The sequence below is a fragment of the Heterodontus francisci genome, chromosome 1, assembly GCF_036365525.1.
Source record: "Heterodontus francisci isolate sHetFra1 chromosome 1, sHetFra1.hap1, whole genome shotgun sequence".
NCBI lineage: Eukaryota > Metazoa > Chordata > Chondrichthyes > Heterodontiformes > Heterodontidae > Heterodontus > Heterodontus francisci.
This window is the reverse complement of record NC_090371.1, coordinates 133,805,385-133,823,455: the sequence shown is the minus strand read 5'-3', so window position 1 is coordinate 133,823,455 and position 18,071 is coordinate 133,805,385. Positions and strand designations below refer to the sequence as shown.

Here is an 18,071-nt window from a genome sequence, read left to right as displayed (position 1 = left end):
TAAAACTCCCAAATCCAGATCGCCTGCACTATTTTCCGTGATCATAAAAGTTCAGAATGGGGACAATATTTCAGAACTCTATTAACATATGAATAAAATTCAATTGTATTTGCATTATGATGCAGTTATGTGTGTAGCTCGAGAACGGATTTAAAACATTGCTGAGTTTTTTAAAAAAAATCAATGTAATGCTGGAGACTTATGCAGTGGTGCCACATAAGCATGTAATTCTTTCAAAAACACATTGCTGAACAATAAATATAAATAGTCAAATCTCATACATACACAATATCTTTTAGGTTTGCTATGCTTTCCAAAAGTACAGAAATTGCACTTTCCCCTTGAAGGATTTTGTTTCTTTAAAAGTCAAGATTTACCTGCCTTATTGCATATAATGTTAAACCCAATTGTTCCCATTAAAAGCTATTCCATGCATTTCTCAATTTACTGAGGAAAACTGGATTGAGGATAAATAAGGAAACAAAGTTGTTCTTTCTCCCCACAAACATGCAGGCACAGATAACTACATCCGCCTGTTGGAAGGTCAGGCCAACTTTGATGTTCTCCAAAACCATTACCAAAACACACAATGTGCACTACTTAATCAAAAAGAACTTGTAAGTTTGTCATGAGGTTACCTGCTCAGCGGCTAAGTCATCTTTTTTCTGGTGGGAATTACCTAGTTGCAATTTTGATCCAATTAAGTAGGTCATGGCTTAACCTTTTAGCACATTTGCTATAATGTACTTTTCAATGGCAATATTAAGTTTAGGTTTCACAAAATGTGTTTTTCATTTCCAGTTTCATTTTGACTATTACAAACAGTGGATTATAACTAAAAGTTTGCATTGTGCTATCTAATAGTAACACAATTCTATCCAACACCCACAAAAATGACATACTGATTCTGAAGCCTACTTTCTAAATAGTTATCAGTCACCAGAATTGTGCATGGATAATTAGCATATCTGTATTTACTAAAAATCATTCCCAATGGCCAGTGTCTTATCAACTCAAGAAAATTTAAAGGTGGAAAATCAGTCACCTTAACATAAACAAAATAATGTGGCATTCATTTATGTAAAAGATAGAAATATCCATTATACAACTGCAATTATGCCCCAACTTCACTCACTAGTAATATTCTCTTCTGCTTCGGTCATCATTCTAACCCCCAGTTTATTCCTATCTATCTATCATCCTAATGAAACTAGCTATTCTTTGGCCTCCTTATCTCGAGAGACAATGGGTAAGCGCCTGGAGGTGGTCAGTGGTATGTGGAGCAGTGCCTGGATTGGCTATAAAGGCCAATTCTAGAGTGACAGTCTCTTCCACAGGTGCTGCAGAAAATTTGATTGTCGGGGCTGTTACACAGTTGGCTCTCCCCTTGCGCCTCTGTCTTTTTTCCTGCCAACTGCTAAGTCTCTTCAACTCGCCACTAGCTAATGTAATAGTAATTCCATCAGCTAAACAGAATTTAACAGATGTCATTTAATTAGCTTTGTAGAGTTTCTAAAGAAACACCATGAATGGGATAAATGCCAGATATCCTCTAATCTACATTTCCCTTTACTCATTGGAGTTGTATAGAACTTTGGTAAGGCCACAGCTGGAGTACTGTGTGAATTCTGGTCACCACATTATAGGAAGGATGTGATTGCACTGGAGGGGGTGCAGAGGCGATTCACCAGGATGTTGCCTGGGATGCAACATTTAAGCCATGAAGAGAGGTCGGATAGGCTTGGGTTGTTTTCGCTGGAGCAGAGAAGACTGAGGGGGTGACCTGATCGAGGCGTACAAGAATATGAGGGGCATGGACAGGGTGGATAGGGAGCAGCTGTTCCCCTTAGTTGAAGGGTCAGTTACGAGGGGTCACAAGTTTAAGGTGAGAGGCGGGAGGTTTAAGGGGGATTTGAGGAAGAACTTTTTTACCCAGAGGGTGGTGACGGTCTGGAATGCACTGCCTGGGGAGGGTGGTAGAGGCGGGTTGCCTCACATCCTTTAAAAAGTACCTGGATGAGCACTTGGCACGTCATAACATTCAAGGCTATGGGCCAAGTGCTGGTAAATGGGATTAGGTAGACAGGTCAGGTGTCTTTAATGCATCAGCGCAGACTCGATGGGTCGAAGAGCCTCTTCTGCACTGTATTATTATGTGTGATTCTGTGTCTCAGCTCATATGCAATATTTATTCATGCTTCAGTTAGGCGAACTAGGAGAGAGCAGATAATGGATTTTTTTTCCTGTTCTAATGAACTACTCATAGCAACACAGACACAAACTGGATACATCTTGAACCAACTCACTAAACTGTGGTACACCGTGAAGCCTCTAGCAGTCATTCATTAGCTTAGAATGCATCAAGTACTACTGGTAGAAAAATGATCAGTACAATAGTTCACTCAGATTGCGTTGTAGATAAATATGCCTGTCAACTTAATGTGTCTTTAAGATAAAACAATATTTCATACCTTTTCCCAATGGACAATTTCCCAAGCGCCATTTCTCAGCACTATAGATAAAAGAAATTTTAGAATTAAAAATGTGCATTGCTCTTTACCAGAGTTAAAATAACTTCAAAACAAAAAACTACAAAAATCTACATGGCTTTTCTTTCTATTTATAATGCAAATTTTGACTATATTCAAAAGGTAAAAGAAGTAGGGTTGCATTAACATTGCAAAATTAATACACAAATACTGATAGAACAGCTAAGTATAAAATAGTCTCACAATATCCTTATTAAACCTAGTGCTGTATAGTTTTACTATTAGTGCCACCTACATATTCATCAAATTCTCCCAAAAAATCTGTGACAAATAAAAATGAGAATGCTTGGAATACAAAAAAAATCAATCCATCATTTATTGTACATGGCTTTATGGGAGGAAGATCATGCCTGATGAACTTAGGAGTCCTTTGGGGTGGTAACAAACCTTGTGGACAGAGTGTGTGCAGGGAATGTTGTTTATTTAGCTTTCAAAGCTATTGATACATCACCACATAGAGATGGCCCACCATATTTGAAGACATGGTATAGAGTATTTCTGAAATGGATCAGAAAGTGGTTGAAACAGACAAAACAAAGGGTCATTGTATTTGATGGGGGGGGAAAACAGAATGTTTGCAAGTTCTCCCTGTGTCTGCGTGGGTTTCCTCCGGGTGCTCCGGTTTCCTCCCACATGCCAAAAGACTTGCAGGTTGATAGGTAAATTGGCCATTATAAATTGCCCCTAGTATAGGTAGGTGGTAGGGAAATATAGGGACAGGTGGGGATGTGGTAGGAATATGGGATTAGTGTAGGATTAGTATAAGTGGGTGGTTGATGGTCGGCACAGACTCGGTGGGCCGAAGGGCCTGTTTCAGTGCTGTATCTCTAAAAAAAAAACTAAGAATAGAATGCTTCAGAGATCAGTGCTAGGACCATTGCTATTCACAACATACATAAGTGGCTAGGAAGTAGGTACAGAAGCAAAACTCCAAATTTGTATTTGATATCAAAGTATTGACATGAACATGCTTCTTTGCTTAATATTTTTTGTGTTTAAAAGACTGTGGAAATTGCCTGAGGAAATGCTGGACTTGTGTTTTTTTTTAAAAAAGGTCACTGGAAGGACACTTGGGATTGTGTTTAAAAACACTTACTGGAAGTCACATGTCTGAAGCTAAGTAAACAGCGGAGCCTTATGGACTATGGAACTATCTGCAGATGTTTACAGAGAAGTCACATGACTAGATTTATGGCAGCTCAGGAGTTTTGGTTTCGTTTTTGGGGATTGTTTGAAGGGCAGTTGGTGTGTATCCTGCTGAGACAGAAGTCACCCAACTCATCCTTTGCTACCTGTGTTGAAAAATCTTCTGAGAATGCAGTGTTATAGTTGAACACACTGATGCAGTAATTCTCCCGAAAAACCTGAAAGACTACTCAACATCTCCCGTTCTGGAGAACAGCTCCAGAAAGTTCCCAGTGACAGCCATCTACATGTACTCGACGCCAGACCGTAAGTCACCTGGAACATTTCATATCTTGTCCTTTTTTTCGTCGAAAATTAACAAGAATTTGGCCAAAGTATTTTTGTTTTTGTAAAGTTGATCTCTGCTGAGAGAGCTTCTTTGTTGTTTCTTTAACTGGTGTGTGCGTGCACAACTGGTTAAAATATTTTTAAATATATGTTGTGACCAATGGAGTAGCGGGTCTAGGGGGAGTCAGTGCACTCCTCCAAACTCAGTTGTAACAGTATGGAGGACTGAAAAAACAGAAGTCTCATCAAATGCAGAAGGGATGAATAGATTGTCGTTATGGGCTGATAAATTAAAATCAAGTCATGAGATTAGAAAAAGATAATAGACAGTGACAATATAAGTAATATAGTATCATTCGACAAGATGCAATGCAAGAAAGGGATTTGAGATGACTGGTGAATAGATTGTTGAAGCCATCAGCACAGTGACTGGCAGCAGCGAAGGGAGTAAAAAAGATCTTGAGCTGTATCATAAAGGAGAATAGAACACAAATCTCAGGAAGTGATAGAGTTTTTAGAGTGCTGCCCAGCCCTATCTGGAGCACGATGTACAATTCTGGAGAGAGTGTGATGAAATACATTGAAACTGAGAGCTTGAATTAGGCATCTGAGTTATGTGGAGAGGCTATAAAAGCGAAAAACATTTACATTGAAGAGGAGGAGCATGAAAAAAGAAAAAGCTTGCGTTTATGTAGCGTCTTTCATAACCAAAGATCCCAAAAGTACTTCATCCAGTGAAGCATTTTTGAAACAGTCACTATTGCAATACACAAATGCCCAGCAACCACTTGTGCACAGCAAGATCAGACAAACAGCAAATTAGATAAATGACCCAATAATTTTTTTTAAATGATGTGATGTTGGTTGAGAAACAAACACCATGAAAAACTCCCTGCTCTTCTTCAAATAGGTGGACATGAAAAATTCCATGACACTAAGAGCAGGTAGGGCCTCAGTTTAACACAACTCCCGGTGGCACTGCTGGGACAGAAGAGCTGCCACTCAGCTGATTGGCCAGCAGCTCTTGGAGGGGGTCGTCCTGCCTCAGCGGGCTGGAAGTCCAGCCCGAGGCCAATTATGGGCCTTGGCCACGTAAAATCACTGCGCGGCTTCCAGATCCAGTGGAGGGAACTCACACCCAACTTTTTGGCCGGTGGGCAGGACCTCCAGCCCAACAAAAAATTCCAGCCGTTGTTTCAAATCCAGTCCAGCATGATGACGGTGTCCCCTGCCTGATTATTGTAGGAATTTTATGTAAAATAACCCAATCCAAAACCAGAGAGACTTATATTCTAAAAGACTGTGAGAGCAACATATTCTAGTCTTCAAATAGAAGTTGGGTCTGTCCCAGTGAAAGCATTCAGTCTTTTAATTAAATTAAAACAATTGAACACTGGAAAACTGCAATACGCAGATATCTACCCTGAAAACCAAAGTTTTGGGCAGTCTTAAGAGAACTCTTAAAACGCATGGGCCCTCAGCATAAACTGCTTCTAATTCAGAATAATTGACAAGAAATTGTTAATCTTCTTCATAGACAACGGGATACTTGTGGGAACTGGAAAATTGTTACACTAATGCAATAGAGAATGTTCTTCTGAGATAGTTGCTGAACCACATTGTATAGAGATTAACTTTACTCTGTACCTAACCATACTATACTTGGCCTGCCAGTTCTCAAGAACAACACTAAGTGCCTGGAAAGGAAATTGTTTCATTCTGTAGTACTAAGATTGATCAGCACAAAATTCAGACAAAAGAAAAGGTAACCAGTTATGTCGAACAACCACGCTTTATTTAAGTTGTTACATTTTTTTAATATAAAAATTTAATTTGCGCTTTTGCAAATTTAATTATATGTTCCAATCTATATGGGCGCCTCCTATTTTACCCAGACTTAAAGTAACTATGCCCCTTTCTGCCAATACCCCCTTGGAGTAGGGGGTCAAGAAATCCAACCTGTTGCCAAAAATGACACTTTCCTTTGTATTTTCCGCTCTTGTCCCATCCAATAAAGGAGATACTGCAACCTCCAAGTAACATCTTAGATCTGGAATTGAGCAGACGGGAGTTGAATCTATATGTCATTCTCAATGCAGAGAGCATTAGTGCACTGTTACGACCAGGTGAGAAGAGGAGAGAGAGGAATATGCAACGAGACCTGGGTGTTCTCATACATCTGTCGCTGAAGGTAAGCATACAGGTGCAACAGGCGGTAAAAAGGGCAAATGGTATGTTGGCCTTCATTGCGAGAGGATTCGAGTACAGGAGCAGGGATGTCTTGCTGCAATTATGCAGGGCCTTGTTGAGGCCACACCTGGAAAATTGTGTGCAGATTTGGTCTCCTTATCTGAGGAAGGATGTTCTTGCTATAGAGGGAGTGCAGCAAAGGTTTACCAGACTGATTCCTGGGATGGCGGGACTGAACTATGAGGAGAGATTGAGTCGGCTCGGACTATACTCGCTGGAGTTCAGAAGAGTGAGGGGGGGATCTCATAGAAACCTACAAACTTCTAACAGGACTTGACAGGGTAGATGCAGGAAGGATGTTCCCGATGGTGGGGGAGTCCAGAGCCAGGGGCCATAGTCTAAGGATACGGGGGTAAACCTTTCAGGACTGAGGAGGAGGAGAAACTTCTTCACCCAGAGAGTGGTGAGCCTGTGGAATTCGCTAAAACAGAAATCAGCTGAGGCCAAAACATCGTATGTTTTCAAGAAGGAGGGAAAGGGATCAAAGGATATGGGGGGGGGAAAAGAGGGAACAGGTTACTGAGTTGGATAATCAGCCATGATCATAATGAATGGCGGAGCAGGCTCGAAGGGCCGAATAGCCTACTCCTGCTCTTATCTTCTATGTTTCTTATAAGAGGTTGAGGGTTCCCTTTCAGCCTTCACCTGATCTTACTGTAACAGGGTTTAATTTTAAACGCATCGTGTTTTTAGCTCCCCTTGGTGAATCCTTGTTCAGCGCTTTCCAATTATAAGGCAAAGAAACCAGCACAAACAGGCTTTCTTAGGTTTAAAGAAAAGTTGAAATTTATTAAACTTAAACTCTAATTCGGTTGAAGCCTACGGATACATGACGCGCCCACATTAGCATGCATGCGTGATACACACATGCAGATAGACACAGAAAAGAGCAGAAGAAATAAAGTGGAAAAGTTTGAGGTAATATCTGAAGAGTTTTTGTTCTGCTTCTTCGAGATCACTGTAGAGTCCTTGATTGTACGTAGATCTTGCTTTTCGTTGGGGCCCAATATTCTTAAACCTTGTTCGCTGCAAGAGACTTTTCTCTCTTGAGGTTCATGTGTCTTCAGTGGATTCAGAGGCTTGTAAGAAAGAGATGGGAGCAGACAGGAGACATCTCCTCAGGTTAGGAGCAAACAGACTTTCTGCCCAAACTGTTTGTACAAATTCAAAAACCTCAGGTAGCCCAGCAGGTTAGTCATGTGACTAGCTGATTTGACCATGTCAGTTTGTGTATTCGGCCATCTTAGCAGTCAACCTGGAATGCAAGCTCCCCCACCTTCAACGTCTCATGATCAAAAGTCCATTGTGAGTTGAATGTGTCAGGGAATTGTCCTTTGTCCTTTCGAAGCACTGTCCGTTAACACGTAATAGTCTTTCCAGCCAAGGGTGATCTGTTTAACAAGTGCATTCTTCAGTCCAGTAACAGTTTAAAATCAGTGTTCATGACAAAATTAATGTGCCTCATTCTTGGCAGGTGGGGGCCTAGCATGAAAGCACTCTGTTGCCAAATGTTTAACAAAATAAATCTGAACAAAAGGAAAAAATGCTGTTGCATCATTCCAAAGTATAGATCATAATCATGTAAAAAGCTATGCAGTATTTCCAATTTTTACCTCCTTTTGCAACCAATTTCTACCTTCATCTCCCCAACCCCGCTTTTACGAAGGTACTGACTTCTCACTGGGGTACCTCTGATGCCTCCTTCAAGTGGCCATGAGTTACATATGAGCCTTGATAGAGCTAGCAGGTTATTTCCAGTGGTGAACATCATAGCCAAGCGCCATCTGGTCCTTGCCCATTTTTCATAGATGATCATTCTCAGCAAGGGTCCCAAGACTGTAGCCAGGGGGAGGAAGGACAGCTGATTTTCACTTCCCTTACCAAAAAGTAGAGGTCAACTACAGTCCCTCCCTACACCTCTCACTCCAGCTTTTATAACCCTCTCAATATGCATCTTTTCAACTTAGCCTATTGTTACTATTCTCCTTGACTATAAGCGTCAAGAAAACTGTGGTCATAAGACAAGGTGTTGCATCTCCGCCCCGATCACACTAAAAAAAAACACCCCACTGGAAGTGGTTAGCAAATTCTGCTACCTTGGGTCCATGGTGACAGACAGTCTGTCCCTCGATGCAGAACTCGAGACACGCATAGGGAAAGCAGCTACCACTTTTGGCCGACTTGGAAACGTGCATGGAATAATACCAAGCTGACCCTTGGGGCCAAGATGATGGTTTATAAGGCCCGTGTTCTCAACACCTTGCTGTATGGCTGTGAAACATGGGCAATTTACAGCTATCCGGAAAAGCAGCTCAATAATTCCCATCTTTGCTGTCTGCGGTACATTATGGGTATATCCCGCCAGTACAAAAATCACAAACATGGCAGTCCTTTCAAAGGCAGAGTTCCCAAGTGTGTTGGCACTAATCAAACAGAGGCGACTTCAGTAGATCGGATACATCTGCAGGATGGAAGACAGTCACGTAATCAAGGACCTTCTGTATGGTGAGGTAGCCAGGATCAGACGACCAGTGGAGCGCCCAAGCTCCACTTCAAGAATGCTTGCAAACTTGACATGAGGGCCCAAAATATCGATTATCGCACCGGGATTCACTGGCTGGCAAAAGAGGGAAATGGCGACACATCCTGTTGATGGTGTGCACTACTATGATGACCAGTTGCTACAGCAGCATGGCAATAGGCGCCAGCATCAAAAACAACTCACAGCGTCATTTGGCAGCTTCACGTGCAGCACTTGTGGCAGAACAGGCCCCTCTCAAGGATTGGCCCTCACAGCCATCAATTAAGGTGCACCAAGAGAAGACACCCCACTTAAATGGATTGATTGCTGTGTATCCATCATCCTCCGTCAATGGAAGGATGCCAAACAGCCATTGTTTAGTTTAGAGATACAGCACTGAAACAGGCCCTTCGGCCCACTGAGTCTGTGCCGACCATCAACCACCCATTTATACTAATCCTACACTAATTCCATATTCCTACCATATCCTCACCTGTCCTTATATTTCCCTATCACCTACCTATACTAGGGGCAATTTATAATGGCCAATTTACCTATCAACCTGCAAGTCTTTGGCATGTGGGAGGAAACCGGAGCACCCGGAGGAAACCCACGCAGACACAGGGAGAACTTGCAAACTCCACACAGGCAGTACCCAGAATTGAACCCGGGTCGCTGGAGCTGTGAGGCTGCGGTGCTAACCACTGCGCCGCCCTTATTGTTATTCTATACCTTCCTGGCTCAACATTTATATTTAGTACTTTTTTTCTGAAATGTCTTAGGTTGGTTCTTATACTATAAATGTCATTTGTCATTATCGTATCTTGCCTGGATGAGGTCATCAAACTCAGGTTAGACTGGATATAATGTGATTCGTTATTTGCTTAAACAGGTAAGCTACTGTGGGACATGTCAATCTCAATCTCTACTGATCAAATGAAGAACTTATCAAAATTATATAAAGCAATAACTTCAGGCAATACCAGAAAAGCAAGTTGGCATTTTAAATCTAATTTTTTTTGGAACTGGACCAGTTTGCCTTTTTTTTAAGCAAATGGTCATTATCAGTAGCCGTTAAAAAAAAAGCCTAATTTTTCTTTTGCTTAAACATGAAATGCTAATATCACGTTCTGAGCCCAATAAAAATTGGATGATAAATTAAAGGAGCAGTTTCCTAGTTTCTGTAATAGCCAGCTAAAGTAAAATGCCATTGGGAAAGTTTGGTTTACAAGGGATTCTAAAATATTGAGAATCTTCTAACACGTTTGCACATTTCTCCTACCCTTGTCATCTTCATTTTTCTTTAAATGGTAAATTTGCACCAATTAAGGTGGGCAATGCCAGTACTGAGAATAGATCTGCTTTTCAATTGTTTTGTACCCAGGATCCAAGGTCAAGCACTGTCAGTTCAGTGACAGTGTGGGTTATCTTCAAAGCACTTATCGAAGTGTCCAAATGTAATTTCATCCTTGTCCAAGGGGACCCTGCCCTACTACATCTGTGTGCATATTTTATTCCTTACACTAATCAGTCCTATGCAGTTTGTACCAATGAGACACAAATTGAAAGCAATTCTGCACTGTCGAGCGAAGATGAAAATCTCCAGCCTTGTGTCACAAAGGCCCATTACTATCAAAGAGGGAGAAAATAATGGGCTAGATTAGAATCCAGGTTTATGCTGTGCCAGCCAAGGATCTTTTTATTATTCACTTAAGCAGCTGTGATCACAGATGCAATGACATTGCCATTATACACTCAGCTGTTTACTAAATTGATAAATTGTCTTGTAAAACAATGTTGCAAAGTTACAAGATTACAATGGCCTTTAACATGTACTGCTGATGGACCCTTGGATTGGTGCCTATTATTTTGCTGCATTAATTCAAACTCTCCAACACAACCTCGCCTTATAAAGTGCCCGAAGCCAACTTCATAACACCCCTTCCTTATTTGAAATAGCAAAATATATTGAACTCAGTATAGTTTTGTAAATATTTGTGGAGTTGCAGACAGTGATGAGGATTGTCAGAGGATACAGCAGGATATAGATCGGTTGGAGACTTGGGCGGAGAAATGGCAGATGGAGTTTAATTCGGACAAATGTGAGGTAATACATTTTGGAAGGTCAAATGCAGGTGGGAAGTATACAGTAGATGGCAGAACCCTTAGGAGTATTGACAGGCAGAGAGATCTGGGCGTACAGGTCCACAGGTCACTGAAAGTGGCAACGCAGGTGGATAAGGTAGTCAAGAAGGCATACGGCATGCTTGCCTTCATCGGTCGGAGCATAGAGTATAAAAATAGGCAAGTCATGCTGCAGCTGTACAGAACTTTAGTTAGGCCACACTTAGAATATTGCGTGCAATTCTGGTCGCCACACTACCAGAAAGACGTGGAGGCTTTGGAGAGGGTACAGAAGAGGTTTATCAGGATGTTGCCTGGTCTGGAGGGCATTAGCTATGAGGAGAGGTTGGATAAACTCTGATTGTTTTCACTGGAACGACGGAGGTGGAGGGGCGACATGATAGAGCTTTACAAAGTTATGAATGGCATGGACAGAGTGGATAGTCAGAAGCTTTTTCCCAGGGTCCAAGAGTCAGTTACTAGGGGACATAGGTTTAAGGTGAGAGGTGCAAAGTTTAGAGGGGATGTGCGAGGCAAGTTCTTTACACAGAGGGTGGTGAGTGCCTGGAACTTGTTGCCGGGGGAGGTGGTGGAAGCAGGTATCATAGAGACGTTTAAGAGGCATCTTGACAAATACATGAATAGGATGGGAATAGAGGGATACAGACCCCGGAAGTGCAGAAGGTTTTAGTTTAGGCAGGCATCAAGATCGGCGCAGGCTTGGAGGGCCGAATGGCCTGTTCCTGTGCTGTAGTGTTCTTTATTTAACTTTTTTTTAAAAAAACGACTTCAGTCTATTTTGAGTCAGCTAATCCTAGCTGAGGTGGCAGTAGTGGTACCACAATTAGTTTCAGCACCAGAGGTTTAGGGAAGGTGAAAGAAAAATCACAAGTTCCCATTATTGATAGCTAGCCAGTGATTACTGCTGGAAATAGGTATAAGAATTACTACAAGAGCCAAGATCCTTCTAGTTTACCTTCTCAAGGACACCCAGGTCCCTTTGTACATCTACACGTTCTAATCTCTTACCATTTAAGAAATACTCTGCACATCTATTCCTCCTACCAAAGTGGATAACCTCACATCTTTCCACATTATATTCCATCTGCCACATTCTTGCCCACTCAATAAGTCTGTCCAAATCTCCTTAAAGCCACTTTGCATCTTCCTCACAACACACATTCCCACCTAGCTTTGCGTCACGCGTGAACTTGGAAATATTACATTTGGTCCCCACTTCCAAATCATTGATATATATTGTGAGCAGCTAGGGCCCAAGCACTGATCCTTGTGGTACCCCACTAGTCTCAGCCTGCCAATGCGAGAATGACCCGTTTATTCTTACTCTCCGTTTTCTGCCTGTTAACCAATCCTTAATCCATGCCAGACATTCCAGCAGGTTCATCAAACATGATTTCCCATTCATAAATCCATGTTGACTATGCCCAATCAGATTATCCACATGTCCATTTATCACATCCTTTAGAATAGATTCTAGCATTTTCCCTCCTACTTATGTAAAGCTAACAGAGGTCTGTAGTTCCTTGTTTTCTCTCTCCCTCCCTTCTTAAATAGTGGGGTGACATTTGCTAACTTCCAATCTGCAAGAACCGTTCCAGAATCAACAGAATTTTGGAAGATGATCACCAATGCGTCCAGTGTCTCCATTGCTACCTCTTTCAACACTCTGGAATGTAGAATATCAGGTTCTGGGGACTTATCAACTTTCAGCCCCATTAATTTCTCCAATACAACCTTCTTACTAATACTAATTTCCTTCAATTCCTCATTCTCCCTCAACAGCAATCAATCTATATCAATTAATCTACAGAAGACCCAGGCACATGAGGAAAATCCTAGTGGTGGTGAACTTTGGGAACCATAGATCCGTAGGTTATTACTGAAATGTAAAAAATTCTTAGAAGGCTCGACGGGGTAGATGCTGAGAGGCTGTTGCCCCAGCTGGAGAGTCTAGGACTAGGGGTCATAGTCTCAGGATAAGGGGATGGCCATTTGAGATGGAGTTGAAGAGAAACTTCTTCACTCAAAGGATGTTGTGAATCTTTGGAATTCTCTACCTCAGAGGACAGTGGATGCTCAGTCAAGAGGTATATTCAACACTGAGATCGACTGATTTTTAGGCACTAACAGAATCAAGGGATATGGGAAGAGGGTGGGAAAGTGGAATACTGGTAAATGATCAGCCATGATCTTACTGGATGGCAGAATAGGCTTGAGGGGCCGTATGATATACTCCCATTTCTTATGTTAATTTCTTACGTCACCTGTTCCTCCCAAGTGTGCTGCACCTACCACATCATGAAAAATGCAATCTAATTTGCATGAGTGATTCAGTACTAACCGCTTCCATTATCTCCCTAGGATCCTGTTCCTTAGATTTAACATTTGTTCATAAAAGTAATGTTTCTGTAGATTAGTATTGAAGCAGACACTGTGCCCTCTGACTGTTCTGGACAAAGTGAAATAGTTGGTCTAGATTATCCAATACTTTTAGAAGCCTAAAACCAGCAATCATATCACACCCCCCTCAACCTTGTTCTGGGCATAATATTGCGTCACACAATGTTAGATCCTGTGGTGCGCACAGTATTCGGTCCAACTGTGGAGCACCAACTATTGGACAAATAACCTAGTAACCAGAGGGCAGTCATTAGACTTGAAATCACACCCCAGCTTGATCCAATGCCTTCTGAGAACAGAGAAACAGGAAGGAATCAAAATGCCAACAGTATCTCAGTCTTTTAAGTTTCTAGTCTAAATACTTCAGTATATTCTGAAACATGGGGAAAAAAATCAACATGATTTTGCATTTTTCATTGAAAATTTATGTAAAATTAGGTTGCACGATGAATAGCCATCCAGTTAAATATGATATGTTGGCTTCAAAATTCCTAAACAAAACTTTTTTCTATAATATTGCAAGATAAAACCTGATAATAGCAAAGTGCTTGTGCGAAATACATCAAGACAAAATTCATGGCGATACGTTCGACCTTATAATATAGGCCATTGTCTTTGTAATGCTTCTGAGACTAGAAAACATCTTTACCTCACCTTAAGTTCTAACACCATCAGTGGTTGCTGTTTCAGTGAAGCAGTAAAAAGGTTGGATAAAAACCTACCATTTCTACAACTACTCTCAAAAAAGTAGCCTGGCATTGAGTGACAGTTACTTCAACGTACATTAAGTAAATACAATCAGTATTCTAACATGAAAATTTAGATGGTTATTGTGGATCTCTGCACAATTTCAAAAAATGAATGGAATATTTAATTCTGAAAGATGGCTGCATTTTAACTTTGTCCTGTTTTGTATTCACGTAACTTATGAAAATTAACATAGTTTCAACAGTCATGCTCCTACCTTGTGCTTTTTTCTTGTTCACTCCACTATCAGCATTATGCCTTTTCTGTAAAGAACAAATACGTTGGTTAGACCTTTTATCAATAGTTAAATTGGCAAGTCTCCTTTATGAATTCCTTCAGACAACTACAACACTTAATTTTCCTGCCAGTTTTGACTCATCCCCTTCTCCAGAACTAATGGATCCCTTGGTGGTTTACAGTTCCATGACCACCAGTCACCCTCCAATACTTTGATAAAGTGGATATTCTTAAGGTACACCTCGTCGGTGAGCAGACTATTGTGGGAAGATTGTAGCAATTGACCTAGATTTGAATTCTGCCAGAGTTAGCTAAATTTTGTGGATAAAATGAATTCCATATCTTAAGGTGTTGATGTGGGTGGAAGGGGTGGGCGGGGAAGGAGGGGCAGAGAAGCAGGTCTAGCATCCTTTTTTTTTAAAAGACACTTCTGACAATAGAAATAGATATCAAAACACTGCTTCATATTGCTCCCTGGTAGTAAGGAAAAACATCTCATGCCTTTCTCTCTCTCATAAGTTACCTTTAGCTCAACAATTAAGCAATTAAAAAGTTTGGTTAGAAATGACAAAACAGCAAATTTCAGAACAGGCAAAATTATAAACCATAAATGTGCCAGATAAAATTGCAAGTTGCACATTCTCAACTCAAACAGCACAATTTCTAACTGAAGAAAGATTTTAGAAAAACACGAGATTTATTTCATGTAATAGAAATGCTTCTTGCTTGCCAATTTTAAATGTTGCATTAGAATATTTATTTTAAAATAGAGTTAGCTCATGTTCCTATGTGAGCCTGTTAATGTTCCTGTATTAAATGCATCATGATCTTATGTCCTCCAGTTTCAGGGTTAAAGTCTTACATATGTGGAGGCCCCATTCTCCAGAGACAGGGTGACACAGGAAAGGTTTCATCGACAATATGTGACACTCTGTACTTTGGGAAAACTTTATCTCCCACATGTGCAGAAGGACCTGCCGCCAGTAACGTGAACACAAGATGTGTTCTGAAAGGTCGAGCGCATATAGATGCCAACACAATTTAAGAGCAGCAGCACGGATCTGAAGAGAAGCCACCATAAATACTAACTACATCTGCCATTGATGAAAAAGGAAAAGAACTCAGGAGTTAAGCTTGGAGATTTTTTTTTTTTACACAGAAATATACAGAAGCTTCAAAGTGGAAACAGCCATTCGATCCAACTAGTCTGCATCAGTGTTTACCATCCATGAAGGAAAATGGCAAATAATTACTTGTTTTGTTCTCATATCCCTTTACCCCCATTTCCTTCATTCATCTATCCATTCTAATCTTGAATGTTGACAGTTTCTGCCTCAACCTCTAACCTTGAATTTTACAGTCTCTTAATTCCCTGTATGAAGTTCCCCCTCCCGGTTCTAAATTTCAAATTTAATTTTATATCTATGGCTCTGTGTTCTAAATCCATCAACAACTAGAAAAAAATCTGCTTCTCTCTACCCCATCCCATCCTTTAATCATTTTAAACACTTCTATTAAATTATCTTGTAAGTTGAAGGAGCCAAAGAAACTAAATAATTAGAGAATTAAAAGCAAAATACTGCAGATGCTGGAAATCTGAAAACAAGTGCTGGAAATACTTAGCAGGTCTGGCAGCATCTGTGGAAAGAGAAGCAGAGCTAACTCTGCTTCTCTCTCCACAGATGCTGCCAGACCTAAGAATTATTTTTTGTTAGCAGTTGTCTTTCTTTTCCCCATCTTCTGACACAGAAAATAATTTATTTGATATAGTTACACAGCGGAGTAACCAAGTAACTTTCTCCAGTCACAGCACTGTACATTTAAAATTCACTCCTGGGATTGTTTATCTAATCTAGGCTAACTTTTCAATGCAGTACTGAGAGCATGCTGCATTGTCATGGTTGTTCAATCTGAACAGGCAGACAGGACCTTGGTTTATGTTTAAAAAAAAAATCCATGGCACTTTTTTTTTAAATCAGGAAAGTCTCCCAAAACCCTGTTTAATCTTCATCTTTCAACCAACATCACCCAATCAGATTAAAAGGTGATTAATTTCATTGCAATGTGGGACCTTGCTATGGACAGTGTTGGTTTATAAAACAACAGTGAGTAAACTTCAAAATTAATTATTTGGCTGTGGAGCACTTTAGTACACCCAAAGAGCATGAAAGATGATATAAATGCAAATTCTTTTATAATTCATAAATCATTTCAATTTTATTTATATTTTAAAAGACTAATCAATGGTTAGTCTTTTAAATGGAGAGCAACGGAGTGCAATACAGAAGTGTTGCAGACCTGAGCATCTATCTGGTTCTAAATTATAAGAAATTATGTTTTATGTATATTTTTACTAGCAACTTATACCTACTGGGTATACAGTACATACTGGCTGAGGCCTGGGACAGATCAGCCATGACCTTATTGAATGGTGGGGTGGGCTTGAGGGGCTGAATGGCCTACTCCTGCTCCTATTTCTTACGTTCTTATGTACTTCAGTGTTGCAACAACTTTAAATATTCTATGCAGACAGAAGACAGTCTGTTACTCTGTATTGCAGAAGTGGAGAATCTATATCCCTGCACAGTATGTAAATACATGATTCAAAGGGAGATGTCTCATCTCTATTTATATTGATTGCTCACAAGACAATCACTTGTCAGGGCAAATTATTAGACCATTTCTTCAAACATGCATGCTAGTTAGCTACTGTAAATATTGTCTCAATACACAGAAGTTATGATTGACTGACAACTTGTGTTGTGTTGACTGACAGCTTAACGAAGCAGGATCTAGAACTTCTTTCAAACATACTTGCTTAAATTAAGGAAGGATGCTTGTTCTAAGGCCCGGAGTAGGTATTTGTGTGGCAATTCAAGCACCTGGAGTTCTTTTAGATACTACAAGTTGGAATTATTTCCTCACGTCAGAACACTTCTTTCATACTGCTCTGTAATTTGAAGGAGGCAAAGAAACTAAATAAGTGAAAACTTATTTTTTATTAACAGCATTCTTTTCTCCCCCATCTGCTGACACAGAAAATAATTTGATGGGGCATCCCATTACAGTACTTGAACATGTGATTTCCCTGTTCACAAGTATGTGCTATTTTGACGGTTATCATTGTTGCAAAACTACAGTTTAACCCAGCGCCAACCTCTCTATTACAGGGAGGCCACATTCCCTGTCAAATACAGCCAACCCATGACAAAAATAGGGATTATTGTGACTTTACCCCAAGCATATCCTGGGTCTGATAAATGCACGCAACCCCACCTGGGTCAGCGCTCGTTTGCATTTATTAGTTCGAGAATTACCACGGTTATCCAAACAACATTTGGAACGATCAAAGGAACCAAAACTGATTTAACGAGCCATTTGTGGTTTCACTGTACCAGTTATCTGTACTTGGGCATGCGTGCCTTAATCTTTGTGACAAGTATATGCTACTGACAGGATCAACCAAATACACGACATTCACTGGTTCCCTTATCCATCTTACTAGTTACATCCTCAAAAAAACTAACATTTGTCAAAGACAATTTCACTTTCATAAATACATATTGACTTTGCTTAATTATTTTATGATTTTCTAAGTGCCCTGTTACCACATCCTTAAAAATCAGTTTCTCACATGAAGATTTTCATCATGGGAACATAGCAACTCTCATCTGTAAGTTTGGACTAAGAAATTTAGAGCTCTTATTGTTTCAGAACAGATACTGTCAGTTGTCACCCAAAAAGAATTC

The 18,071-nt window shown here is 40.4% G+C and overlaps 1 protein-coding gene across 4 annotated transcripts in view; it reads right to left on the bottom strand.

Annotated features, from left to right (window-relative positions):
- atp8a1 (ATPase phospholipid transporting 8A1) overlaps positions 1-18,071 on the bottom strand; it is a 522,190-nt gene that overhangs the window by 345,261 nt on the left and 158,858 nt on the right. For all 4 annotated transcript variants that reach the window (XM_068036156.1, XM_068036147.1, XM_068036163.1 and 1 more), the window contains 2 exons: positions 14,303-14,348; positions 2,472-2,512 (listed from right to left, as the gene is read on the bottom strand). In XM_068036156.1, the coding sequence (XP_067892257.1) occupies positions 2,472-2,512; positions 14,303-14,348 (87 nt within the window). The remainder of the gene's footprint in view (positions 1-2,471; positions 2,513-14,302; positions 14,349-18,071) is intronic.